The sequence below is a fragment of the Rhinopithecus bieti genome, unplaced genomic scaffold (assembly GCF_001698545.2).
Source record: "Rhinopithecus bieti isolate Rb0 unplaced genomic scaffold, ASM169854v2 scaffold_7398, whole genome shotgun sequence".
Taxonomy (NCBI): Eukaryota; Metazoa; Chordata; class Mammalia; order Primates; family Cercopithecidae; genus Rhinopithecus; species Rhinopithecus bieti.
The window spans coordinates 685,198-712,838 of record NW_016805783.1 but is presented as its reverse complement, the minus strand read 5'-3'; the positions used below and the strand labels follow the sequence as shown (position 1 = coordinate 712,838).

The window sequence follows — 27,641 nt, the reverse complement described above, 5'->3', positions numbered from 1 at the left end:
TCATAATAACCAGGATACAAGAGAAGAGTGTTCAGGGCAAGATGGTTGAACTGAGCCTTGGAACTTGGTGGTGGGCAGGGACACCATCTGTGTTGACCCTGCAGATACTAAACATATCTGAGGTGGTTAGTGGAAAAACTACTCAACACTAATGGCAAAGCTTCTCTTTTTTGCTTACCCTTGTGATCAAGTGGGGTTTTAGATCTCTGCATGATCTCGTCCTCTGTGGCATTCAAGTTCTGGATCAAAAAGTGTGTGGTCATTTTCCCTTTACCTTTCACTTTGATTTCACCCCTCTCAATGATTTCAAACCCTTGATTTTTTAAGGCACTGCACAGAAAAAAAAATGCATCAGACATCAATGATTGTGGGTCTGTAACTCAAGAGTTGGCTACAATGCAAAGGACTACTCAAGAAGAAAAGTCCAGGACACAGGACACACAACAGCAGAGGAGGGAGGATCCCAGACATCAGCCTGCTGAAGGGGGACAGAGGCCGTGGGGAAAGTGAGGATGAGATATTCTGAACAGGATGCCACAGGCCAAAAGAGAGCACAGGGACCCACCAGAACCCTCCCAACCCTGCCACCAATTTTCCTCCTTCCAGCTCACCCCTCATATGGGCATCGCTCACATTTCTACACACCGTGCTGTCAGTGCCCATGTGAACACCACCTTTCATGCTTCTGCCACGTAAGGCTCTTGGGTATCAATACTTTTCTTTCCATCTTCCCCAAGTGCACTATATACCCCACGCTTGCTACTATGCTCATCCTAACTACCCAAGCTTTCTCCACCATAATTTCTGTCTGCAGAGGAACTGAAGAGGAGGACTATAGGGTAGGGACCATGAAAAGAGACAAAGCTACAGAGTAATTACAAAATGTTTTCCTGTTTATTTATTTACTGGCCACCAAGTGATTTTGGAGAAAAGCCAAAGAACCACTCAGACCAACGAGGATTCAAATTCATGACCACCTGCCTCGGCAGTCCATCGAGCCTTCCCTTGTCCTTGGCCAGGTTGGTAGAGAGTTCAGACCTTCACCACACTCCTCATGTGCTCCCATTTGGCATCTGCTCCCCTCACTTATATGCTGGTGGCTGTGCCTCCTACTTTATGCCCTGATTCATCTACAAAATTACATTAATTACAGGTGAGAGCCTGTGACTTCTCACCCATGACCACACCATCCTGTCCCCCAATCTCCGAGGATGAGGTATCTTTCTTGTCCAGGGGCTCCTCACCCATGCCCCCTTCCCACCACCTCTGGGCCTTGCTCCATTGGCCACCCCACCCTTATCTTCAGCTCCCACTCCATTTGCCTTCCTCCTTCTGCTTTTCAGTGTGCTTATGTCTCTTCCATCCTAAACAGAAGCAAACAAACAGCCTCTCACCTGCTTTAATCCCATACAAATTTTCTCTTCTTTTTATTCTTCAGCCCAATGTCTATCCCACCATTCTACTACAACCACTTTTGAGAATGTCCCCAAAACCTCTAGTGAGTATTTTTCCATCCTTATTACTACAATTGACATTTTTGTTCAATTCCTCCTTCCTACAGTCATCCACAAGCGTGCTTCTCATCCTGAACTCTTCTGGTCCTTTCTAACTATTTCTTCTCCTGTCTCTTCCCTGGGCTCCTCTTCCTTCTATGCCACTTAAATGTTGGTTCTGCACAGGATTTCTTTCTTTTCCCACTGTTCTTTGCATACTGCATCCTTCCCTGGGTTGATCTCATCAACTCTCATGACTTTAATTACCACCTATATGTTGCTTACTCCAAGTCTGGATCTTGAACAACTCAACTCCAAACTTCATCCATCCATTTTGTGGTACCTCTAGCTGAGTGTTCCACAGTTCCTTTGAACCCAATGTGTCCAACCTGAACTCATTGTCTGCCCCTGTGATCTGGGATACTTCTCACTTGTCCCATTGCAGATGGCAGGGCCACCATTCGAGCCCTAGTCACCCAGAATGGAGACCCGGGCTCCTCCCTTCTTCTCCTCCCCCATTTCTAACTAGTTTAGCTGGTTTTATTTTCCCCCATATTGCTACCACTAATGTTCTGATTCAGATCAAACTCCTAACAGGTCTCATCTATCTCATTTTCTGGTCCTCAAGTATGTCCTTTCAGGGTCTCTAGAGTGGTCAGTGTCAAATAGTACCCTGACCCTGTCACTGTCTTCAACCTCACTCTCCTTGGGGGCTTTTCCTCACCTACGGCATAGGGCCCTTGCCCTTCAGCAAGGCATGTGCAGCTGTCCACTCCTGTCTCATATTTTCCAACACAGAAAAGCTCAGGTGTTTATAGTTCTCTGCACCTCTTCTACATGTCAGCCTGTACCTGCTTTTTACTCCCAATACCCCAATTTTGGCTAAATTTTACTCTGGAACTCCTTTTTCAAGATTCAGCTCAGGAATCTCCTTCACAAAGCCCTTTTTTATTACTGGGTCAAGCACCCTTGCCTGGGCTCTCATGGCACCCTCTGTGACTCCCCTGGGGATAAGAGTGCAGCAGTTACAGGGAGGACTGTGTACCCTGACTTCGTGGGCTGCATGTAGGCTATTCTCCTTCCTAGCCTACCTGGTCCTGAGGCAAATGATTAACCTTTTTGTGCCTTTTCTTTCATGTACATAATAATAATGTATCTTCACAGAGCTGTTGCAACTGTAAATGAATTAACATATGAAAGAATTTAGAATAGAATGTGGCCTATTGTAAGTGCTCAAGAAACTGCATTATTTTATGCACATATGTATCATTGTACTCCTCTCACTTTAAAAATAATTAACTGCAACTTTTCTTTTTTCTTCTGCTAGACCAAAGGTCAGCACACTTTTTATATAAAAGACCACAGAGTAAATATTTTAGACTTTGTATATCATATGGTCTCTGTTGCAATGATTCAACTCTGCCTTTGTAGCATGACATCAGCCATAGACAATATGTAAATGAAAGCGCATGGCTGTGTTCCAAGAAAATCTTATTTACAAAAATGAGCAGCAGACTAGATTTGGTCTGTGGGGTTATAATTTGCTGTTCTCTGAACTAAACTACATGCTCCTCGAGAGTAAAAACTGTGTTACAGTTAGAAGCGCAACAAAATTTATTGTCTGCCACAATATCTTCTGTAAGCCATTGAGACATGGAAGAAAAAGCACGAGTTTCCTCCACTACCCCATCCCACAGCTGCTAGGCACTCTATAAGATCTGGAAAGAGGGAGGGACAAAGGAAGTCATGAATAAATGGAAGGTTACCTGTAGGCTGTGGGGCTGAGGTGCACTTTGTTGGGAAGCCCATGACTTTCCATCCCAGAAGCTATGTTCACAGTGTCACCAAATAAGCAGTACTGTGGCATCTTGTCTCCTACAACACCTGCTAAGACTGGTCCAGTGTAGATCCCCACTCTGATCTGTACAGAGAGAGCATCACTGAAAAGAGACCATCTAATACTCTTGCTTTTATTTGTAAGTTGAGATATAATTTACATAAAATTTTTAAAAAACAGATAGTAAAGTGTTTAGCTCCATGAGTTTTGACAAGTGCTTATATCCCTGTAACCGCCAGCCAAAATAAAATGTAAACTAGTTCCATTACCTTGCAAAATTATCTTGTGCACCTTCTAGTTAAGCTCTCTCCCCATCTTCTTCAGCAGAGATAACTACATTCTCATTTCTTTTCTCTCTCTCTCTTTTTTTTTTTTTTTTTTTTTTTGAGATGGAGTTTCACTCTTATTGCCTAGGCTGGAGTGCAGTGGTGCGATCTCAGCTCACTGCAACCTCCGCCTCCCGGGTTCAAGCAATTCTCCTGCCTCAGCCTCCAGAGTAGCTGAGATTACAGGCGCCCGCCACCATGCCCGACTAATTTTTGTATTTTTATTAGAGATGGGGTTTCACCATGTTGGCCAGCTGGCCAGGTTGGTCTCGAACTCCTGAACTCAGGTGATCCACCTGCCTAATCCTCCCAAAGTGTTGGGAAAATAGGCATGAGCCACTGCACCCGGCCTTTTGTGTTTATTTTACCAAAGAATGATTTGCCTGTCCTAGAATATCACATATGTACAATCATATAGTATAAACTGCTTTTTATCTGGTTTCATTTACTCAACACAATGTTTTGAGATTCATCTATATTGTCTTACGTATCAGTAGTTCATTATTTTTATCACTGAATAGTATTCTATTGTAAGAATACACCACATTCATTATCCAGTCTCCTTTTCATGAACATTTAGATTATTTTCAGTTTGAATCTATTAAAATTAAGGCTGCTATAAGCATTTCTGTACAGATATTTTGTAGACATGTTTTCCTTTCTCTTAAGTAAATATCTAGAAGTGGAATTTCTGAGTCACAAGGTAGATACATATTTAATTTTACTTTTTAACAAAACAAACAAAAAAACTACCCAGCAATTCTCCAAAGTTGTTTTACTGTTTTACATTTCTATCAGCGACGCAACACTTTCAGATGCTCCCATTTTCACCATCGTTTGGTCTTCTCGAGGGTGTGAAATGATATCTCGCTGTGGTTTTAATTTGTGTTAAATTGGTGACTAATGATGTTAAGCACTTTGTCACACACACATTGGCCGTTCACATATTTTCTTTTGTAAAAAGTCTGTCCAAATTTTGCCTGTTATAAAATTGTGCTGTGTCTTTTATTGTTAATGTGTATGAGTTGTATACATATATGTATGTATTACAAATATTTTATCAGTCTGTGGGTTTGTGTATTTATTTTCTTTAATAAGCAGAATTTTTAAATTTTGATGAATGTATTCATCTGCTTAGGCTGCCATAGCAAAATACCATAGATTGTGTAGCTTAAACAATGGAAATTATTTCTCACAATTCTGGAGCATGGAAGGCCAAGATCAAGCTGTGGGCAGGGTTGGTTTCTCCTGAGGCCTCTCTGCTTGGCTTGTAGATTGTCCACCTTTTTGCTGTGTGTCCTCACATGGTCCTTCCTCTGTGCACATGCATTCTTAGTGTCTCTTTATATCCAAATTTCATCTTCTTATAAGGACATCAGGCACATTGCATGAGGGCTCACTCTTAAGGCCTCATTTTACTCAGTGAAGGCTCTAGCTCCAAAGACAATCATGTTCTGAGGTACTGAATACTAGAGTTTCAAAATAAGAATTTTGGGTAGGATACAATTCAGCCTGTAACAATGAAATTTATCATTTTTTTTTTTTTTCCCTTCATGGTCAGTGCTTTCTGTGTCTTATCTAAAAAAAAAAAAAAAAAAATCATTATTTCCCCAAAGTCATGATGCTATTCTTTATTTCCATCAAGAAGCTTTATGATTCTAGATTTTATTTTTAGATTTGCGATACATATCAAATGATTTTTTTGTATATGGGGTGAGGTAGAAGTGAGGTACATTTTTTCTTTCCATATGATATTCAATGGTACCAGAATCATTTTTTTAAAACAGGTTGCCTTCCCCACTCAATTGTTTGATGCCTTGGTCAAAATCAATGGACTAAACGTGGAGTCTATGTCTGGACACTCTGTGCTGCTCCAGTGGTCTCTTTTTCTGTTCTTCTCCCAATCTAATTCTGTATTTTTTTTTTACTGTTGCTTTAGAATAAGTCTTAAAATTAGTTGTGTACATCCTCCAATTTTGTTATTTTCTAAGATTGTTCGGGTTAGTCTAAGTTCTTTACATTTCCATATAAATTTTTATATTAACCTATGACTATTTTCTAAGAAGCCTGCAGGGATTTTGTTTGGTATTCTGCTGAATCTATACATCAATTTGGGGAAATCAGACAGCTTAAATATATTGAGTTTTCCAATGAATATGGTGTATGTCTCCATTTAATTAGGTCTTCTTTAATTTCCCTAAGCAATATCTTGTAGTTTTAAGCATAGAGGCCATGTATATCTGTTGTTAGATTTATTCCTAGAAATCCAAATAATTTTATTTTCTTTTTATTTCATTTTTCAATTTTTTTGTCCTTAGCATATAAAAATTTAAATAATTTTCCTGTATTTATGCTATGACCTTGCTAAACTCATTTATTAGAACTTGTAGTTTCCTGTAGTTTGTATAAGATTTTCTAGGTGCACCATTATTTGTTCTGTGAATAATGATAATTTCATTTCTTCATTCATTTCCAAACTTAATGCCTTATATTTCTTCTTCTTACCTTAGTGCACTGGGTAGGGTTTTTGGTATACTTTAACTAGAAGTGGTTGTCTTTGTGTTTATTCTGCCTGGGTTTGCTGAGCTCTGGATATGTGCATTGATAGCCTTCATATTGAAAAATTCTTGACTATTATCTCTTCAAATATTTCTTCTTACCCATTCTCACTCTGTTCTTAGTCTAGCATTTCAGTTATGTATATAGGAGTCCATTTGATATTGTCCTACAGATATAGAGTGTCTTGTTCCCCTTTTTCACTCTGTTTTCTTCTTCGAATTTCAGTTAGGATGATTTCTATTCCACATTCCCTGATTTTTTTCTCTACTGTGCCTAGTCTTTGTTAAGCCCATAAAATTAATTCTTTATTTCTGATTTCTGAGATCATTGTTTTCTATTAGATATAGATAGAGATATAAATATAGACAGTATGTATGTATTTCCCATATCTTCACACTTGTTTTGCCTCTTTTAGACTCTTTAAAACATTTATCAGACTTATTTTAAAGATTCTATCTGATAATTCCAACATCTAGGCTATTTTTGGACCTGCTTCTATTGACTATTTTCTCTATTGGCTGTCCACTATATTACCATTTTCTTGATTCTTCTTGCATCTCATATTTTTCATTATTTAATTGAATGATCCATATTGTGGGTGAAAATACAGTAGAGACTGACGTAGATAACATTTATCCCCCAGAAAATGTTACATCCCTTCAGAATTAGGCTGCTGGAATGGGGAGTAATCTAATCCATATTTGAGTTGGGTCAGGGCTTTTCTGGAAATATTGGGAGATTCCATGCACCACAGGTTTCAAATATTATGAAGGCTGAATCAGAACTTTCAGTACAGCAGAACTTAGAATCTGAGCACCAGCAAGGCTCTGAGGACCTTGAGTGCTGTACAGCCCATCCACCAGCTTTTGGAGTTGTAGGAGATCTCCTTCTCCAGTACAGTCCAACAGTGAGATTTTCAGAAGTCTCTTTGCTCTTCAGTCCCACCCTGGCCCTCTGCACTTTGGGAAAATTTTCTCTGCCATTCCTCCTTGCCCTCAGACTTCAAAAGGTCATCGTAGTGTACTTGGTGAAGATGAAGAGTACTTCAGTTGGATTTCTCTCGGTTATCTTACTCTAACATTAGCCTTTAATGGGCCACCGCTTTGCATTTGGGAAAGGCCCCAAACACCTCAGGGACTCGGGAGTTCTCTCAGCTCTCCTCTCCTGTCCTAGTCTTTGGCTGACTAACTCCCTGCACTTGGCCTATGAGGAAGAGTTGGTAGATGGGTCCAGACTCTGTGTCTGCTGCTCTCTGGCATTGTAACCTGTTGTTTCAGCCCTGTGACCATTAAAAATCCACTAAAATTTAGACGGGCTTATCCCTACCCTCACCTCTGGAAGATTACTTCTTCTGCTGCCCTGCCAGGATTGAATGCAATTATGAGGGTCTTCTTTTTGAAAGGGTTTGTTACTTCCTGGAATTTAGTTTACTTTGATTCCTTTGCTTTCTGGTGGGAAATAAAAATAAAAATAAAAAATAAAAAACTACTAGCATGGGAGCAATAGTCTCTTGCAGCTTTCTACATCCTAATCAGGCTGCTTGTTGTTTTTACTTGCTAGATTTTCTTCTCCTTGAAATAAAATTGTAACTTCCTCTAGAAAAAGAGGATTCTCTGAACCCTTCAAAGCACCTAGTAATACTGTCTCATACATGGACGGATCTCAGTAAATGTATATTAAAGCTATATGAATAAAATGATAGAATATCTCAGTGCAAAATAGTTTTTTAAATGTAGAAATGGCAGCATAATTCTGTTAAGAGAGAAAGTGTTTCCAGTTCGTTCCCCTACATCCTCGAATAAACCCATATGATATGCTCTTTCTGGTGGATATTTAATGATGCCCCTAATTATGTCCATATTCTTACCTTGGAACTGCTAACATCTTTTCCTATTTTTTTCTTGGTAAATCCACCTTGTGTGTTTCCCAGAATTCACTGTCTATTTCATTCTTATTGGTGTAGCATTATTTTCATCTCTGGTGCTATGCCCCTTTCATACACACATGCACACACACACACACACGCATGCACACACACGCATGCACACACACATGCGCACACACACACCACACTTTCCATTTTATTTTTATTTTTTCACCAGTGACTTATACAAGGGTCCCTTAACTGAAACATTTATCTCTTATCTAACGTTCTTATATCTCTTCCCTCATTACCTCCCATCCTGATTTTTTATTTATTACATTGGATTTTTATTCCACTGATGCACACAGTGTTTGCAATGAGTCATTATGGCCGCTGTCTTGTTCTTGTGACTATCTAAGGCCAGCTTCTACTTAGAAGACTACAGTGAACTCTGTAGCCATGAGCTGCACTGTTTCTCAGCTTCTAACTCACCATGGTCAGAGTAAGTGCAGCACATTTTCAGACTGTCCTGTAAAAAGGTTATAATGTGGAAAAATCATAGTCCATCTTATAATTGGCTTTATTTTGAATTGACTCATTTATTCCGAATTTCTGATGATATTAGCAAGAGAAGGATCTAGAAATCAAAGGCAGACAGACGCCACTCTCAGCCATCCTAGGAGCATTAGGATCTGCTGAGCCAGGGGAGGAGGACATTCATTTTTCATCTCCAAAACTGTTCAACTTTTAGAGTGTGAACAAACTTCCAGACTTGGAAACGTACTTTTCTGTGAGAAAGGCGAGCAGATGTCTCGCTAGTGACCACGTGGTGGAAGGAAAGCCATTCTGAATATCTTATGGCATCACGGTGCCTGGCCTGCTGACTGCAGGCAGCTTCACACCTCAGCCTGAGTTCTGAACCTGTCAGATGGCATGTTGGAGACACAATTTCACAAGCAGGAAAAGTTGGCTGCTCAGTAAACCTGAACCACTTGTTGAAATGCTTGAACAAAAAAGCAGGAATTATAAATGAGCTGGGTTTTAAGATGGATTGAGCCCTGCTAGATAAATAGGAAGAACTGCTCAGCACTGTCCTAAGTTACTGACAAAGGAAGCTTACAGTCAATTGTAGGAAAACCTTGAGCACCGCAGCCTCCTCTGAAATTTGAGAAAAGTTGAGACTATAGTAGCCTTAGGAATATCTCTATTAGGAACATATGCAAGAGAAGAAAAGGACTAGGATGCATTACCCATTTTAATGATGGCAACTTACCCAGTAATCACCTAAGCACATAAGCAGAATTCTACTTTTGTGTATGAGATGTTTGGCATTAAACCAAGTACTCAGTTGCCCTCTACCTGGATGGGTTCTCCAGTAACAGGATTCATCACTTCCTTTGCAGAAATTCTCATCCCCAAGGCAAAATTAGCCACTCTTTGAGCATGGCTTCCAGTAGGCACTGGTACACCTCCTACCACCATATATGCATCTCCTATTGTTTCTACCTGTCAGGAAAAAAAAAAAAAATAGGTATTCAGAGGGTTTCCTTCATGCACTAAACATGTCACTACGCTTTTTTTTTCATTTTGCATATATTGACAAAGGGACTATATTAAAGCTGGTGATGGATTCTTTGCTAAGGGTATGAAGAGCATGAGGGAGGAAGTGAGAAGGAAAAGGACTCAGGAAACAACCATAAAAGAGCCCAAAGGCCTTTCTGCTTTGGGTGGAAACAAATTCCAGAGAAGAAGAAGGTCCTGGGGTAGTCATGTGATGCCATATATGAGATAACACATTGTTTGGATTCGACTTTCTGCTGAATTTAGGAGTAGGAGAACGATGCTCTAGGGCAATGGTGTTTGCCCTTCAAGGGCACCAGAGTGCCATCTTAGCACTGAGTATTGTAAAAAGAATTCCTAAAAACTAGAATTCCTAAAATACTTCCAATTCCCTTTCAGCTCTTATTCTGAGCCCACACTCATCCACACCAAACCCCAGACCAGTAAAGACAGAGGCAAAGGAAGACTTAGAATCAAGCACTTGCCCTGCATGAGCACACCATGTAACACCCCACACTGCACAGACGCTTACTTTATAGACTGCGTGCACACTGGTTAATCTGTCAAACTTGGAGTACATGGAGTTCAGCATGTTCACTATTTGTATAGGTTCACAGGCAGCACAGATGTCAGTAAATGTCACCACATCGCTGAAAAGAATCGTGCAGTTTTTAAATTCTCCTACAACAGAAACCAGGTATCAGTGAGAACCAAGGAGATAGACTAATAAGTCCATGAATTCTGGATTCAGAGGCCCTTTGAGAATCAAACCTGCCTGTGCCTTGTGGGAAAAGGAGCCAGACACCATTCCCCATTCAGCATCACTCAGCAAACGTTTACTGAGTGCCCGCTGCAAGCTAGTCACACTAGGAGAATCATATCACAGGGGGCAAGCAGACCAGGCCCTCACCCCCAAGGAGCCCGCAGTCGAATGAAGGAAACATAAAAGTGAACAAATGCTTCTAGTAAGATGCAACCAGTGCTGTGGGAGGACAGAAAGGGCTCCTAGTAAGTGGATCAAGCAGAACCTGAGCTACAGGAGACCTGGGGACAGGGCTGACAGAGACTGGTCACTGTGAAGTGGTAGCTCCCCGTCTTTGTATGGCAGGGAAGCTACCTTGTCCTCAACACTTGCTCGTAAGTCATGCCCCTGATTCCACCTTGGCCCCCATTCATGCTAACTTCCAACCAGATGGCCCCTGTTTATTTTTTATTTATTTTTATTTATTATTATTTATTTTATTTATTGTTTTTTGTTTTTGTTTTTGTTTGAAGAGCAGAGTCTCAGGTCTGTCCCACCCAGGCTGGAGTGGCAGTGGCGCGAATGCTCCAGGCTCCACTGTAAGCTCCGCCTCCCATGGGTTTAGCGCCCATTGCTCTTCACTGCTCAGCCCTCCCCAAGTAGCTGGGACTACAGGCGCCCGCCAACCTTGCCCGGCTTAAGTTTTTTTTTTTTTTTGTATTTTTCAGTAGAGACGGGGTTTTTCACTCCATGTTACCAGGATGGTCTCCGATCTCCCCCTGACCGTCCGGTGATTTCCACCCGTCCTCGGCCTCCCAAAGATGCTGCTGGGATTACAGGCTTGAGCCACCGCGCCCGGCCCAGATGCCCTGTTTAAGTCAGATCTCCCACTCTTCAATCTCCAATCTTGCATGACTTCCATCACACTTAGAGTGCAACCCAATGCAACCCAGGCCTGACCTACAGAGGAGGCCCCCCACCTCTGTCCCTGCCGCCTCTCTGACCCTATGTCCCTCCAGCTCCCTCCACTCTGGCCACACTGGCCTCATGGGGTTTCTCCAACATGCCAAGGACCTCCTGCCTTCGGGCTTCTACACCTAAAAAAAGAGGTGTTTCCTCTGCCTGACACTTTTCTCAAATATCTACAGGGCCTGTTACTCACATTTCAAATGTAACCAACTCAGGGAGAATTCTCTTGACCACCCTGTATAAAACAGCCCCTAGACTGGCTATCCTCTTAGCTTGATTGCCTTTCACCCACTCCATACACATGTGACATGATATATATATATATATTTTGAGACAGAGTGTCGCTCTGTCACCCAGGCTAGAGTGCAGTGGCACGATCTCGGCTCACTGCAACCTTCGCCTCTTGGGTTCAAGCAAATCTCCTGCCTCAGCCTCCCAAGTAGCTGGGCTGTCCTATAGGCACACACTGCCATGCCCGGCTAATTTTTTGTATTTTTAGCAGAGACAGGGTTTCACCATGTTGCCCAGGCTGGTCTCAAACTCCTGAGCTGAGACAATCCGCCAGCCCAGCCTCCCACAATGCTGGGATTACAGGCATGAACCACTGCGCCCGGTCCAATATTTTGTATGGAATGGTTTATTTGGTTTTTGTCTACCTCTGCATTAGAATACAAAGCTCCATGAGATGGGAGACTGTCAGTTTAGATCTCTGCTGTATCCCAAGCACCTAAAGCAGGGCCTGGCACATAGTAGATGCTCAATAAATATTGAGTGAGTGAATCAATGACTCCTTGAACACAGCCGGGTGTCTTCTTTGTTAGTTAAGCCTCTAATTGTAATTCCCCCTTCGTGGAACTTTCTCTTCTCCTTGGCTTCTGGCCTATCATCCTCTCTTCACATTCCTCCTAGCTTTCTGATCTCCTTGTTTTATATCTTTCCTTGGCTTCTCAACCTTCTTAAGTACTGGATGTTCCCTAAAGAGTAATACTCCACTCTCTTCTCACTTCCTGTCCTCTAGGTGATCTTATCCACCATTCACAGAGTCTATGATTAACCCCACCCATATTGCAATAACTCCCAGATGAATAGCTCCATGCCACAATGTTCCCTTGAGCTCTCACTAAGATTCCTACCTCTGATCATCCTATGTGGAGTATCCCACAGACATCTCCAGCTCAGTGGTTCTAAAATGGACCTTATCATTCTCCCCCAACCCTGCTCTTCTTTCTGGCCCTGTCTTAGGATAAATCATCCCATTTTTCCATGCAAGAAGCCTCAGATCCATGCCTGCCCCCTCTGTCTTACCTTCCCCATCTGGTCAGTGGGGAAATCCTGCTGATTCTTCCTCAGGCTGCCCTAGTTCAGGCCTCTACCATCAATCAGCTGCGCCCTTACAGGCTTTCAGCCCCACCTCACGCATTCACTACACTACAGCCCAAATCGGATTCATAAAACTCATCATGTCACTTCCATAATAAGAAGAAACTTCAGTGAATTCTCACTGCCTACAAAATAAAAGAATTTCCTTTTCCTTAATAGTCCAGATTAATCACTGCATCACCTGAACCTCACCCTACCCACTCAGCCTCACCAGACCCCACTTTTCCACATACCTCATGCTCTGGGAACATGCCCCATGGTATTTATTTGCACATTGCCTTACCTTTGCTCTTAGTAACCCATTCTCTGGAAATGCCTTTTTCCTCTTTGCTTGCTGAAATTCAGCCTCAAGGCCCAACTCAAGTGTCACACACTTTTGAGAGGTGCCTCCACAACCCCAACTGGCCACCCTATCTCTTTCTCTCCTGACATCTCTTTATTATTAATTTCCTTGTCCCTGTGTTGCCATAGCACCTTATGTGATGGAAAGAGTATGGATTTTGAAGTTAGATGGCCCTAACACAGTTACTTTCCAGCTCTTTCACGTATCAGCTGTGCTGAATGTCAATTTGCTCAGCAATATAGTATGGACAATACCACCCTCACAGAAATGTTGAGAAAATTTAATGAAACAGCACATGTAAAATGTCTAACACAGATCCTGGCACAATAATTGCTCCTTAATGCAAATTAATTTCTTTGCCATTGGTCATTTCTACATCCATTAATTTATTCTGCATATATCTATGAAACTCACAAGTCTATAAACTCCTCTGTGTCCCCAGATCTGGAACAGCACCCTGGCACAGAGTAAGTTCACCAGGCGTGTCTGGTGAATGAACACAGTCCCATGACAAATGGAAAGTGAGTTCAGGGTAAACACGGCATCCCTGCCTCCATAAATAGTATACTGTCCCAGAATGGTCCTCAGAGGAACCCTGTGGTTTAACCAGTGTGCGAGTGTATTATTTTTAGTTACAGTTAAGAACCCTACTCATTGTCACTGAGTAATGAGGCCAGTCTCAGGATACATCCTTACATTCTTAGAGAACCTAATGTGTGTGTAGTTGACAACCAATTTTATATAATTCATGTTTTACTCCTGTATTATTTTTATTATTATCAATGTAGAGAGAACAAAGCTGAGAATACACAGGTGGAGTAATTATCCCAAGATCATGTCACTTACAAGTGACAGAACCAGAATTCAAAACCACTTCTGTCTGGCTTCAAAACCTGTGGCCCTGACCACTAAGACATACCACCTTCTGCTCAGAGGTCCCTGTGCAGGAGAGGGTGCCTTACCTGCAGACACCTTTTTGCCCTCCCTCAGCTGGTTGGCCACATGTTTGGGCAGCATGGCATAAAGCAAGGTCTCTGTTTTTTTCTTCTCAGTGGCCAAGTGCTTGGAGAGGACCCGTAGCCCTTCCTTCTTCTTCATTTCCAGCTGGTTGGACAACTCTATCTTAGCCAGCCGCTGCTGGTTCAGGAGGATGAGATCCTTGGTGGTGTCATCGGGTCGATGTCAGAAAGATGCATATTGAGTCTTCCAGCTCGTGCAGGCTGCGGAGCTTCAGAGAGCACAGGTACACCATGCACTGCATGGACTCCATCCAGATCATCTGGCCTTGCCATCATGGAGAGAAATGCAACAATATTGTATGTCACCAGTAGGGGCTGAGACGAGCTCGCTAGACAACCAATCATCTCCCACACTGTGTGCTTCTAGTCACTGCACAGTCACACTCCTTCTCTTTTACCCAAGGTCCATGAGACCTTACTCATCTCCCCTCTTTCCCCAACAGCTCTGTCCATTGCCTCCATTGAAGTGGCTCCCATCTATCAAGGGCCTCCATACTACTGATACCAACACAAGTTTCTTGGATTTTTCTTTACTCAGCCCTTCTGCTGTTTGATGATGTTAACCAGACCCTCCTTCCTGAAATCTCACTTCCTAGGACTTCTCTGCACTGCTTTCTCACTGAGATGTCCCCTAATTCTTTGAATTTTATTTACATTATTTTAATCTCTTTCCTTAAACGTTAGTGTTCCTGAGGGCTCTGTCTTGGTATTCTCGTTTAGCATCACACAGCTGCATCCTACACCATGCTGACTGAATCTGAATTTCCAGAGAAACCTTGCTTCCTGAACTCAATATGTGTATTTCTTTAAAAATAGATATGTTTGTTGTTATCGTAAAAGCAGTACACATTCATTGCAGAAAACAAAAAAAAGTGAAAGAAAATAGTAAAAATAACCCACAATCACACCACATGGATAATTACTGTTAATATTTTGTAGTGCATCTTTGTTTTACAAAAAAAAGAGGGATTACATGGCATCTTCTTTTCATAATCTGAATTTTCACTTAAAATATATAACATATTCTTTCATAGTATTAAATATAGATATGCATCTTAATTTTTGCTGGTTACCTTGCTCATACTAACTATTAAATAATAAGTTAGTATTGAGTATATTATATCTAGTTTATCATTGTATAAACAACATTGTGATGAATAAGCTTGAGGCAGTCTTTGTGTATAATCATGGTTAGTTAGTTTGTTAAAAGATATATTCTTAGACACGGGATACTTAGACAAAGAACATGCTCATTTTTAAGGCTTTTGATACATATTGCCAAAATACCCTCTAGGATGATTGTGAAAATTAATAACTCCATAAACAGTGTTTTTTTTTTCTTCTGTTCTCCCTATCAGGTATCTGTTCATGGATATCTGAACTGAACTCATCTTCAATCCCCTCCACAAATCTTCTCTTTCTATTAGTTCTTTCATTACACATGTAGTTAGTCCCTGCGATGAGCCAGGCATACCGTTTTAAGCACTGGGGATACAGCAGTAACTCAAACTGACAAAAATCTCTGCCTCAAGACATTACATTATATCTTTTTTTCAGTTAATTGCACCTTCATCACACAGTTACCCAAGCAAGGAAGCTAATAATTATCCCAATGATTCTCTTCCACCCCCCACATCAGGTCAGCAACTCCTGCCTTAATTATCTCATGAGTCTATCCTCCAACTGCCACCCCAGTGCCACTGCCGGAGTACAGCACCTTAGAGCTTCCTTCCTGCACTCCAGAAGCAGCCTCTGTCTGGCCTCCCAGGATCCATTTTCTCTACACTCTGACCCATCCTTCACACACCTCCAGAGTGATCATTCTAAAATCAAATCTGATAATGGCAGACACTTCAACATGTTTCCAGCTGCACGATAGAGTTCAAGTCCTCATCTTGCCAGCCTCCTCTCCCATCACTCCACTCTACACTTCACTCGGGTTCCCAGAACATGTCATTCTCCCGTCAGACATCCCCCCAGCTCTGCCTGTGCTTATCCCTGGAATACCTAATCATTCCTCTGATAGAAAGATAGCTCAAAATGTGTGCCCTTTCATGGCATATACAAAAATTTGCTCAAAATGAATCAAAGACCTAAATGTAAGAGCTAAAACTATAAAACTCTTAAAGGAAAACATAGAAGTAAAGTTTCACAACATCAGATTTGGCAACAATTTCTTGGATATGACACCAAAATCACTGGCAACAAAAGAGAAAATAGATAAATTGGATTTCATCAAAATTAAAATCTTTTGTGCATCAAAGGACATAACCAACAGTGAAAAGGTAACACACAGAATATATTTGCAGATTATATATCTGATAAGAGGTTAATATTCAGAATGTATAAGAAATTCCTACAACTCAACCGCAAAAGCAAACAACCCAACTAAAAATGGACAGAAGACTTGAATAGACATTTTTCTGAAGAATAAGTAGAAATGGCCATTAAAGATTCTCAATATCAATAATCATTAGAGAAATACAAATCGAAAGCACAATGAGATACCACTTCACACCCATTAAGATGGCTACTATCTTTTAAAAAGCAGACAATAAGTGTTCATGAGGATGTGGAGAAATTGGAACACTCATCCATTTTGATGGGAATGTAACATACAGCAGCCACTATGAAAATCAGTATGGAAGTTCCTAATTTTAATAAATTAAAAATAGAATTACCATAAAATCCAGCAATGCCACTTCTGGATATATATTCCAAATAAATGATGGCAGGGACTCAAAGAGACATTTGTACACCCACACTTATAGTAGTAGTATTATTCACAATAGCAAAGTGGTGGAAGAAACTCAAGTGTCCATTGATGGGTGAATGGATACAGAAAATGTTGTATATTCATACAATGGAATATTATTCAGCCTTAAAAAGGCAGGAAGTTCGGACACATGGTACATTATGGATGAACTTTAAAGACATTATGCTAATTGAAATAGGCCAGTCATAAAAGGACAGGTACTGTATTATTCCACTTATATGAGGTATCTAGACTTGTCAAATTCATAGGAACAGAAGGTAGAATGCTGGTTGCTAGGGAATTGAGGAAGGACAAATGAGTTATTGCTTAATAGGTAGAGTTTCAGTTTTGCACAATATAAAAAAAGTGCTGGAGATGGATGGTAGTGAAGGTAGTACAACATGTGAATGTGTTTAATATCAATGAACTGTACATTTAAAAATTGTTAAAATGGTAAATTTTGTTATGTACATTTTATTCAATTAAAAACAAAATGTGTGCCCTACTAACAGTGAGTTAGATGATCATGTTACTACATAAAATACAGACATTAATTTAATACCAATAGTACCTCATACATTCTGAAAATTTTGGTAACATCAGAATTTTATAATTACATAATGTATATAATTTTATATTTATGTATGTAACTATATTACATATATAGTTTATGTCTAACCCAGAGATGGTTGAGGAAATAAAATATATTCTTTACAGATCAAGTCAAGTGGAAATGTCAGAAAAAAGAAAATGTGTTCTCAATGTAGCCCCTAGCCCACTTTTTAGGAAACTGGAAAACTTTGCATCTTCCCTTTCTGATCAATCTCTCAAATAGGCAGGGAGCAACAGGAAAGGAGTGAGTGATTACCTCGAAATTTGAGTGTGGTCTGACTTTACCATGCTACAGGCATCATTTCTCTTCATGTCTTCAGGACAAATTGACTGTTGATAAATTTGGGGATGCTGAAAATGTTGAAGGTAACTTGAGGATGAATGATGGAGAAATACTCATCCAGTTGAATCTTCTGGGTTTGGAGTCCTGGCATGTACTTCTGAATGTTCACTCCAGCTTGCTTCACCTGTAGCTATCCACAGAAGACAGATACAAGACAGGAATAGAAGGTGACCCCCCTCCCCATAAACTTCCCCTTGGAAATAACGTTCTAGCCATGTTCTGTGGCTCACTGTCGGGAAAGGGGGTCAGTAATGGAATCAACATCATGGAAGTAATAATTTTTTTTGAAACAATCAAATCTGTGCTAATGTCTGAAAGAGAAAAGAATAGTATGAGAGTGCTCAGAGGCTAAACTAAAGAGAAATGAGGTTACAGCTCTCTATTGGGCTAATAGTTCCTCCCGAGCTCTGAGACAACTCTCTCTCTCTCACTCTCTCTATCATTTGCTAATGAAGAAACTAGCAAATTCTATAGCATTGGCTCTATTACCCAGGTCTGGATGAAGAAATTCATCAAGGGGGTGGGGGAGATGCTTTTCACTGCTATCTCCAGTGAACACACAGAAGGAGGAAGTAAAATAAGTGTCCTTTTAATGAGTTCCTAATCAATTCAGTTGACATACATTTTATCCATGGAAATAGATTAACAATCAAACTTAAATAGTTATGCTCACAACTCTCACAGAGCAGTGGCTTGAGTTGGCATGAGCGCTTCCCCATGTTCAAGATGCAGAATGTGAAGCTGGGTGGGATAGAGACATACCTGGTGGCCACAAGGATGGGAAGAATTCACGGGTAGAATTCCACCCTGTCGTTGCTACTGATTGTGTTCTGCTGTCTGTTTATGTAGTGAATTTTAGTGTCACTTCTTTTTCCCCTTTTTTCTAATGGTAAACTTTCCCATGCTTTTACTAGTTCAAACCTCCCTTTCTACCCTAGCAAGAAGCTCCTGCATTCTGGATTCTGGAGGATACCACAATACGAAAAGGAAATCAATAGTCCTGCCAGGGTAAAGCCTAGTCTCCCAAGTCCTGGGGATTTCTCAGGGACTTGAAAATCTCCACTGTTCATGAAGGACTATAAATCATGCTCACTTCCCTGGCTTAGCCCCAATCCCAAGCTATAGAGGGAAGCGTCTCTTACTGATTCATCAAATACAATGTGGAAAGGAAAAGCGTTGCAGAATGTCTTCTCTTCAATCCAGAGTCTCTCAGGATAAATTGGCTCAAAGGCGTTCATGAGATGCCCTGAATGTAGAGAAAGTACTGATGAGAAGCAGCTCCTGCCGCCACCCTTGCACAGAGCAGAGCTCAGGATAGGGATAGTATCTAAAGTGTTTCACAAGCAAACTGCAATCCCACTTCTTTTGCATGGGCTCCCTCAGCATCTCCAGATGGCCACGGCAATTCTTCTTCCAAATTAAAACAAACAGAAAACTTGCTACCAGGTTGAGAAGCCCTTCTGCCCCCTGCCAAGTTTCTGCCTGCCGCTGAAGAGTTTCTGGGCCAATTGAGTACGTCTCGCCATGAACACAGAGTCGGCATTGAAATGGTGACAGCCAGACAATGAGCCAGCAGAGCAGAGCGTGTGCTCTGGGCCCAGCATCAGGGACATTTGCCATGGAGCTTTTTAGACTGACAGTTTTGGGTGGCACGTGAAAATTTAACCAACAGTCCTATTTGGCAGGGGGTAGAGATTCGAAATGGAGCCTTTTTGATATGAAAATCTCCTAGACAAAGGATGTCAATTGCATGTTTGACTCACTTGCCATGGCTTGAAGGACGCAAAATGCAGCCCTTTGAGCCCTGCAGACCTTCTCCCAGATGCGTGTCACCTGGCCCATTGAGCCCTGACACAGAGCACCCTAACTCCCTTCTCTCAGTGGATCAGAGCCCTTATTCAGATTCAGGCGTTAGGTGCTAATCGTTAGATGGGCTCAGTGCCCACAGGGCTACCTTAGCAAGCCTAATGCCTGCATTTTGCAAATGAGAAGATGGAGACTCTTGTCCAGGGTCACACAGCTCCTTAGGCACAGAGCCAGAAACTTGCTTTCTTGGCTCTTGATCTAGTGGCCTTGCTGGGTGACTAGGGTTGCTATCCACAGATCTCCAGTCCAGAAATGTGTCCAAATGGAGAAGGCCTGACTGCGGAAGAGGAGCTGTGGAAAATTCATTGTTTCTGATGGCACATCAGTGCTCATCTTCCTTCTCTCCACTCATCACCTGTTGGGAGTGATTCCAATTGTGTCTCCAAAAACTTTTTCTTAGGACAGGAGAGACGATGTCTCCATGTGACCCAGCACAAATAATGAGAGGCAATGGAAGGACAATTAGAGCCTGGCATTTTAAAGTTAAAAACCATGGTCGCCAAGTCCAAGTGTTGCGGAAACTAGTGCCATGATAATCGCAGAGGGCTTGGCCCCGTCAGTGTACACTGGCAGCTACTCCCGAGAATCAAGCAGTCTTTCTGATCTCAGAGCTGAGCTTGGGAGAACCACTCACTTACCTTTTCCAAACATGACCATGCTTCTCACAACATCCCAGTGGGATTTTTTCACAGGACAAGCAGAAACATTCAAATATTTCTCCTTCATCCTGAGGAAAGCTGCCTGGAGGGCCTGCAGATGGCAGGGAGATAGGCACCTGGTCACATGACTGGAGAAGCACAAACCCCATTTGCTGTGATGGGGTCCACTTTTAACTAAGGAACTGTGCCATGGCCAGAGGAACAGCATGAGGGCTTACAAGATCAATTCTACCAAGATTTTAGCGTTCCCGATATTTTTAAATCAAATTAGTCTTCATACTGTTTCTCCATTAAAGAAAGCCATAACTGTTTAGAAAATCTCAAGACGGAACTAAGATGCTATCTGGCAAGAAAATCATGCATGAACATTTCTTCCTGTGGCTGGAGATTCTGCAGTGAACAGACTCTGAGGTGGACTTTGAAAATACTCTAAGGAATCACAGACTAATCCTAATCTGAGTATTTTCACAACCTATGGTCATGGAGAGCTATTCACCTAATGTAGTGGTAACCTAAGCAGGTAATGGTCACCCTACCAGGTGCAACTGAGGTGGCCAAGTACAGGGTCTTGAGTTGACTCAGGACCTATGAATGGTTCCAGCTGCAGAAGTGGGCACTGAAGACTGGAAAGATCAATTTAAGGATTGAAAAAAAAAACCATCAAGTTCAAATTTCAAATCCTTCATATGGTTATTCTTATAGGTGAACAATTTTCCAGGCTCAGGTACATTCCAGAATGCTTCTCAGTATATATCCACTTAACCTTAACCCAGCAATCCTCAACTGGGAATGATTTTATCCATTACCCCCACTATGCGGACACTTGGCAATGCCAGAAGACATGTCTTTTTCTTTCTTTCTTTCTTTCTTTCTTTTTTTTTGTTTTTGTGCCACAAATGAAGGGAGGAGGTTCTATAGTAGGAAAAGACCAGGGATGCTGCTAAGGACACTATAATGTAAAAGACACACCATCAACACCAAAGAATTATCTGGTTCAAAATGTCAGTTGTGTCAAAATTGAGAAGCTCTGCCTTAATTCCACTATTAGAAGGTCCAGTCAGTCTCCCATCCAAGCACTAACCAGGACCAACCCTGCTTAGCTTCCAAGATCAGTCATGTTCAGGGTGGTATAGCTGTAGACACTCATAAGTGGAAGTTGAACAACGAGAACACATGGACACAGGGAGAGGAGAATCACACATTGAGGCCTGTCAGAGGATGGGGGGCAAGGAGAGGGAGAGCATTAGGACAAATACCTAATGCATGTGGGGCTTAAAACCTAGATGACGGGTTGATAGGTGCAGCAAACCAACATGGCACATACATATCTATGTAATAAACCTGCATGTTCAAAACACGTAACCCAGAACTTAAAGGAAAATGTAAAAAACAAAAACAAAAAAATCAAAAGGTCCAGTTGATTCTGTTGTTTGCATAGATTTTTCCAAGACTGATAGCTCTACTTAAGTGCAACTGTTCTTTCTAAAGGCATAGCAAACCCAGTACCTCTTGGTCTCTCTCGATGCACTGACTGTCTTGTAGCCTTTCTGACTTTGCCTTTCTCATCTTCCTGTGAGCCTTCAGAAACACAACATGCTCCTTCTTCCCTGTCCTCTCCACTTCTTCATTCATGTCAAAAATGTCCATGGTTACCTCAATGTCAAAGAAGTCTTTGGCCACAGCCTCAATGATACCTGCAGCAGAAGGACACCTATTGTTGAGGGATGGCCGAAGGCAATTTTATCAACAAAAATTGTAAAATAATCAAACTGTAAAACTTCTGATGAATATTCTGAAGTTCACCAAGCCCAGGCCCTGCTTCAAATCAGACATCAGCGACAGCCAATTAAATAAAAATATGCAGAGACTGAAGTTATACATGTTTGGATACCAAATATATCCATGCCACTTTAATTTCTAGTTTGGCATCTATTCATTTGTTTGTTATTTCAGGTAGGCATTTAACTCATTAAGCAAACAAACCTAGAGATAATGTAAGCAAAATTCAGTTGTAAAAGCATTAAGGATCAAGTTTTTAAAAGTGTTCCTCTGGGCATCTATCCCAGGGTTATATACAAAATACAGGGAAAGCGCCGGGCGCAGTGGCTCATGCTTGTAATCCCAGCACTTTGGGAGGCCAAGGCGGGTGGATCATGAGGTCAGGGGATTGAGACCATCCTGGCTAATACGGTGAAACCCCATCTCTACTAAAAATACAAAAAATCAGCCAGGCATGGTGGCAGGCGCCTGTAGTCCCAGCTACTCGGGAGGCTGAGGCAGGAGAATGGCGTGAACCCAGGAGGCGGAGCTTGCAGTGAACCGAGATCACTCCACTACACTCCAGCCTGGGGGGACAGAGCGAGATTCCATCTCAAAAAAAAAATATATATATATATATACATATATATAGATAGATAGATAGATAGATAGATATCTATCTATATATATATATATATGGAAAGCATGCATGAAGATGTTCATGATAGCATTGTTTACAAAAGCAAAAGATTAGTATCAATGGAAAATTTAATAATAGGAGATTAGTTAAGATAATTACAATATGGAATATCATTCAGCCATTTAATATGTGGTTTTAAAGATTATGTGGAAACATGCTTTTTCTACAATGCTAAATACAAATAAAGAGTTGATACAAAATAATATATGCAGAATTATCACAGCTATGTAAAAACCTGTATAATTTAAAATGTTGAAAGAAAATACAAATTATTCGTTTTGTGGAATTTTGGAAACTTATTTTAAAAGCTCAAGGACTTTGGGAGCAGTGGTCAAGATGATATGAAGTCACACATTCTAAGAGAGTTTTAACTTCTTACCCGTAGCCAGCTATTAGCCATCCTGGAGAATCTGTGGGGAAACTTTCCTCACTTCAGAAGCCCCATAGCTCTGCGCTCAGCTAAACCATTTCCATACCTGGTACAATATGGCAGAGACCACTTCTATCGGAGTAGTAATGGAGAAACATTTTCCCATCTGCTCCTCTCTCCACACGAAACGACGGTGCATGCATCTCCTAATTAAAAGACACACATTTTTCCCAGTGGACACAAATTGCGTAAATTATGCTTTTGAGGCTTCCTACGGAACTATATCCCAACCCTCTCTCCAATCACATAAAAATTCCCACTGTTTCTGCTCCTGTATGTCAGGAATTTTATACTATACCTACTATACTTTAAACAACCCTATATGGCAAGTACTAGTTCCATTTTAAGAGGAAGAAACTGAGGCTTAGGGAAGGTAAACCTAGGTTAATGGTAGAACAACATTTGATTCCCAAATGAGCCTTTGCACCGTGCCATGCTGTTTCTACCCATATTCCAAAAGCAGTTGCCTGCTGGTAACAGGAAGCCTTAGTGAGTTTCTGCCACACTTGGCCTGTCACCAAGTGACCATGGGCATCTTCACTTTCCAACACATCAGGGAATCAGAGAATTTGCAAGTAGAATTAATCAGTTTCTTGTTCTAAAAGGATAATGTCATCTGTGATGTCAATTTGAACATTTAGAAAGTAGAACCTTCCGCCGGGTGCAGTGGGCTCGTGCCTGTAATCCCAGTTCTCTGGGAGGCCGAGGCGGGCAGATCACAAGGTCAGGAGATCGAGACCATCCTGGCTAACACGGTGAAACCCTGTCTACTAAAAATATGAAAAAATTAGCCGGGCATGGTGGCACACGCCTGTAGTCCCAGCTACTCGGGAGGCTGAGGCAGGAGAATCTCTTGAACCCAGGAGACGGAGGTTGCCGTGAGCCGAGATGGCGCCACTGCACTCCAGTCTGGGCGACAGACAGAGCAATCTCAAGAAAAAAAAAGTAGAACCTTCAAGGATACATCAGAAGAGATCCCCTTTCTCCAGAAATGTTGACATTCAAGTACGTATCATTTTACAGTAAATGAGATGTATACTAGGGAAGAAGAATAGAGACTTTGCCTGGGGGAGTCTCTAGCTAGTTAGTAGACAGTTCAGTACCCTGGACACACAGCTTTTGGCCATGAGGGAATAGATAAAGGAGATGGGTTCCTTCCAAGATCTTTGTCGTCTTCCGGTGAAAGGTTGTTAGTGAAAATGGGTTTCTTTTTTTTCCCCAAATACTTTTTTATCTTTTTTCTTTTTTGAGGTAGGGTCATGCTCTGTTGCCCAGGCTGGAATGCAGTGGCACGATCACGGCTCACTGCAGCCTCTGCTTCCTAGGCTCAAGTGATCTTCCCACCTCAGTCTTCTGAGTAGCTGGGATTACAGGCACACCACCACCATGCCCAGCTACCTTTTTTGTGTGTGTGTGTGGAGATGGGGGCTTTGCTGCGTTGCCCAGGCTGGTCTCAAACTCCTAGGCTCAAATGATCTTGTCCACCTTGGCTTCCAAAAGTGCTAAGATTACAGGCATTAGCCACCATGCCCAGCCCTCAAATACTATTTTTTTTTATAATTTCAAAAGTGTGTACCTAGAGAAAGTACATATATTTATTTGTATGTATGTGTGTTTATATCTTGACAAAATATAAAGAGTAGTTGAGGCAGCACATATAAAAAGCATCAATAAAATAGGAAATTAACAGTTAATTTTAAAATTATATCCAAATCCTACATAGTGAAAATAAAGTAACAGAATACAGAGGCCTGAAAGAAAGTCCACATGATCCTGCTTCATGCCCCTCACTCCTTAGCCCCTGCCCAGAGACACTTCCAAAAGTTGGTGCTTTTAGTTCTTCTGGTCAATGTCACTAAGTCTCTAAATAATATAGTTATACTTTTATTTCTTGCTTCAAATAGGACTTTTTAAAAGTGGAGAATCAGGGCAAAGAATAACAGAATAAAAAAAATTTTTCCTAAAGAGACAATCTATAATACTTTGCCCAGAATAAAGCACTATATAGCTGTTAGGTAACATTACAGAACAGAATAGAAAGCCCAGAAATAAGGCTGTACACCTAAAGCCATGTGATATTTGACATGTGTGGGTTTGGATCCAGCTCAGCCACCATGCCTGGGTGATTTGGGGACAGTTACTTGACCTTTCTGGACCTCAGTTTTCTCATCTGCATAATAGGAAAAATAAGACTGCCAACTCTAATGGCATCAGGAAGATAAGTCAATGTTGACACATTACTTAGCCCAACACCTGCCTCATAATTAGCGCTCAATAAAGGTTAGCTAAAGCATAAGAAGATTAAAGGCTCAGTTATAACCAGAAATGTATGCCTCAAAGGCACTGCCAAATTACTAGACAGACACAAAAAAAGTGAACATTATTTTAATTTGTTATTTTTGCCTAAAGAGACAATCTATAATACTTTTCCCAGAATAAAGCACTATATAGCTGTTAGGTATCATTGCATGTATCTTCTTCCAACTTGTATATTATAATATTTAAATATTTTATTTATCTCATTATATGCAAAATGTCCTCAAATACCACCAGAGAAGTTCTATTCTATTGCTTCTCCAGCATCACTTATAAGTGAGAGCTAAACATCGAACACACATGGACATAAAGATGGCAACAACAGACACTGGGGACTACTAGAGGAGGGAGGAAGGGATGGGGGTCGAGGGTTGAAAAACTATTGGGTGCTATGCTCATTACCTGGGTGTCAGGATCAATCATACCCAAATCTCAACATCATGCCATATACCCATGTAAAAATCCTGCGTATGTACCCTCTGAGTCTTTTTTAAAAAATTGAAATTGTAAAAAAGCAAAGAAAAAAGATCATAGAATAAAAAATATATGCAAAAAAAATATTAAAAGGGCCTAACTGTATTTCTTTATATCCTGATTGTTGTGCTTTAGCTAAGAAATTGAAAGGAGGTTGTCATGCAAATTATCGTAATTATTAAACTGGCCATATTGAATAGAGAGAAAAGAAAGGGGAAGGAATAGAGTTATTATTTATTTATGGAAAGCTGATTTTTCTGGACTGATTACAATGCTAGAGACTTTTACATCCTATCTCTCATAATCCACATATTGCTATGAGGTAGGTTATTTTTTTCCCTACTTATTTCTTTTTGGCTGTTTGTGTCCAATACCTTAAAAAGTGCTTGATACATACTATCACTCAATAAATATTGGTCACCCAATAAATATTATTAAATAAAATACATTGAGATTCAGAGACCGCAACTAACTTGCCAGAATCGCATAGCTGTTAAATTGTAGAGCCAGTGGGACAGCCTCGTGGGCCCATCTGACCCCATAAGCAGGGCTCTTTCCACTCCCTCTACCCTTGAGTAGTTCACATGATAACAATAGGACAGGCCTGGCTATTCATGCCCAACTATTCATGACTCGTAATTGAAGTCAGTTAAGGCTTCCAAGCCTCTGATTCCTTATATGGAAAATGGAGAAAATAATACTTTTCCCATGTATTGTCTATGAGAGGTGTAAGGGTTGCTGAGGCTTTTTAACATCCACAATCCCATTTTGTCCCCATGACAACCCTGAAAGGGAGGATATGAACACCAGTATAGAAATGGTGAAGGAAGATCTCAGTGATGTACAAAGGCCCTAAAATTAAACTATTTTCTATAAAGTAATAAACTGTTATTATGATATATATAAATGCTCTTTCACCTTTTCTTGTCTAAAAAATAAAAGAGAATCTAGATATTTGAATTTCCAGTGATCTCTACAAACAAGAAACCCAAGGAAAGAACTCCAGGAGGGCATATCCCAGTAGGGAAATTAGTTTCCTAACACCTCAGTCGGTCACCCATGGGTTAATCAGAGTTGGATGGTTTCTGATTCTGGCTCTTAGCCCTGTCAAGTCTTCCCTTCTGATACATGAATAACATGAATCTGGCTGCATATGCAATTTATCAGCTCCATCCTGGCCAGGAAACCTTAGGAGAGCTTTTGCAAATGCACTGAAACCTGACTGTTTTCCAGCCTTTGTTCCAATTGTAATCAGTCTCCAGGATTTAATTCCAAATCAACACCACACCCTATCTGAAAAGGCCATCCCTTTGGTTTTTGTGACCCAGTTTATAAAAGTGGCCAGCAGGTGTTTCTTTTTCATTCTCTTCCAAAAAGAACTCCTGGGCCCACCAATACTAGGTACCAAGGATTCTGCAGATGGGAGGGTTCTCCTGCAACTGCACCTCCGTAGGGGGAGGTGGGGAGCTGGCCCAGGACTGCCACAGTATTTGCTTCCTCTTGGGCAGCCAAGACCAGACTCAAGTGGCCTTACCTGATAAGAGAGTGCCAGGTAACTGTGGAGGGCATCCAGGTTTTCAATAAACTCCATGAGATTTCCTCCCAGTGTCCGTAGCATCCTGTCACAGCCAGACAT

The 27,641-nt window shown here is 41.1% G+C and overlaps 1 protein-coding gene across 1 annotated transcript; it reads right to left on the bottom strand.

Annotated features, from left to right (window-relative positions):
• On the bottom strand, positions 1–27,641 carry LOC108530715 (guanylate cyclase soluble subunit beta-2-like). Its single transcript, XM_017873739.1, is given in 14 exon segments — positions 1–98; positions 179–330; positions 3,260–3,414; positions 9,439–9,585; positions 10,172–10,320; positions 14,036–14,251; positions 14,254–14,277; positions 14,280–14,357; positions 17,716–17,932; positions 18,945–19,048; positions 20,307–20,418; positions 21,834–22,021; positions 23,262–23,361; positions 27,540–27,641. Coding segments are annotated over 14 exon segments (1,842 nt in total).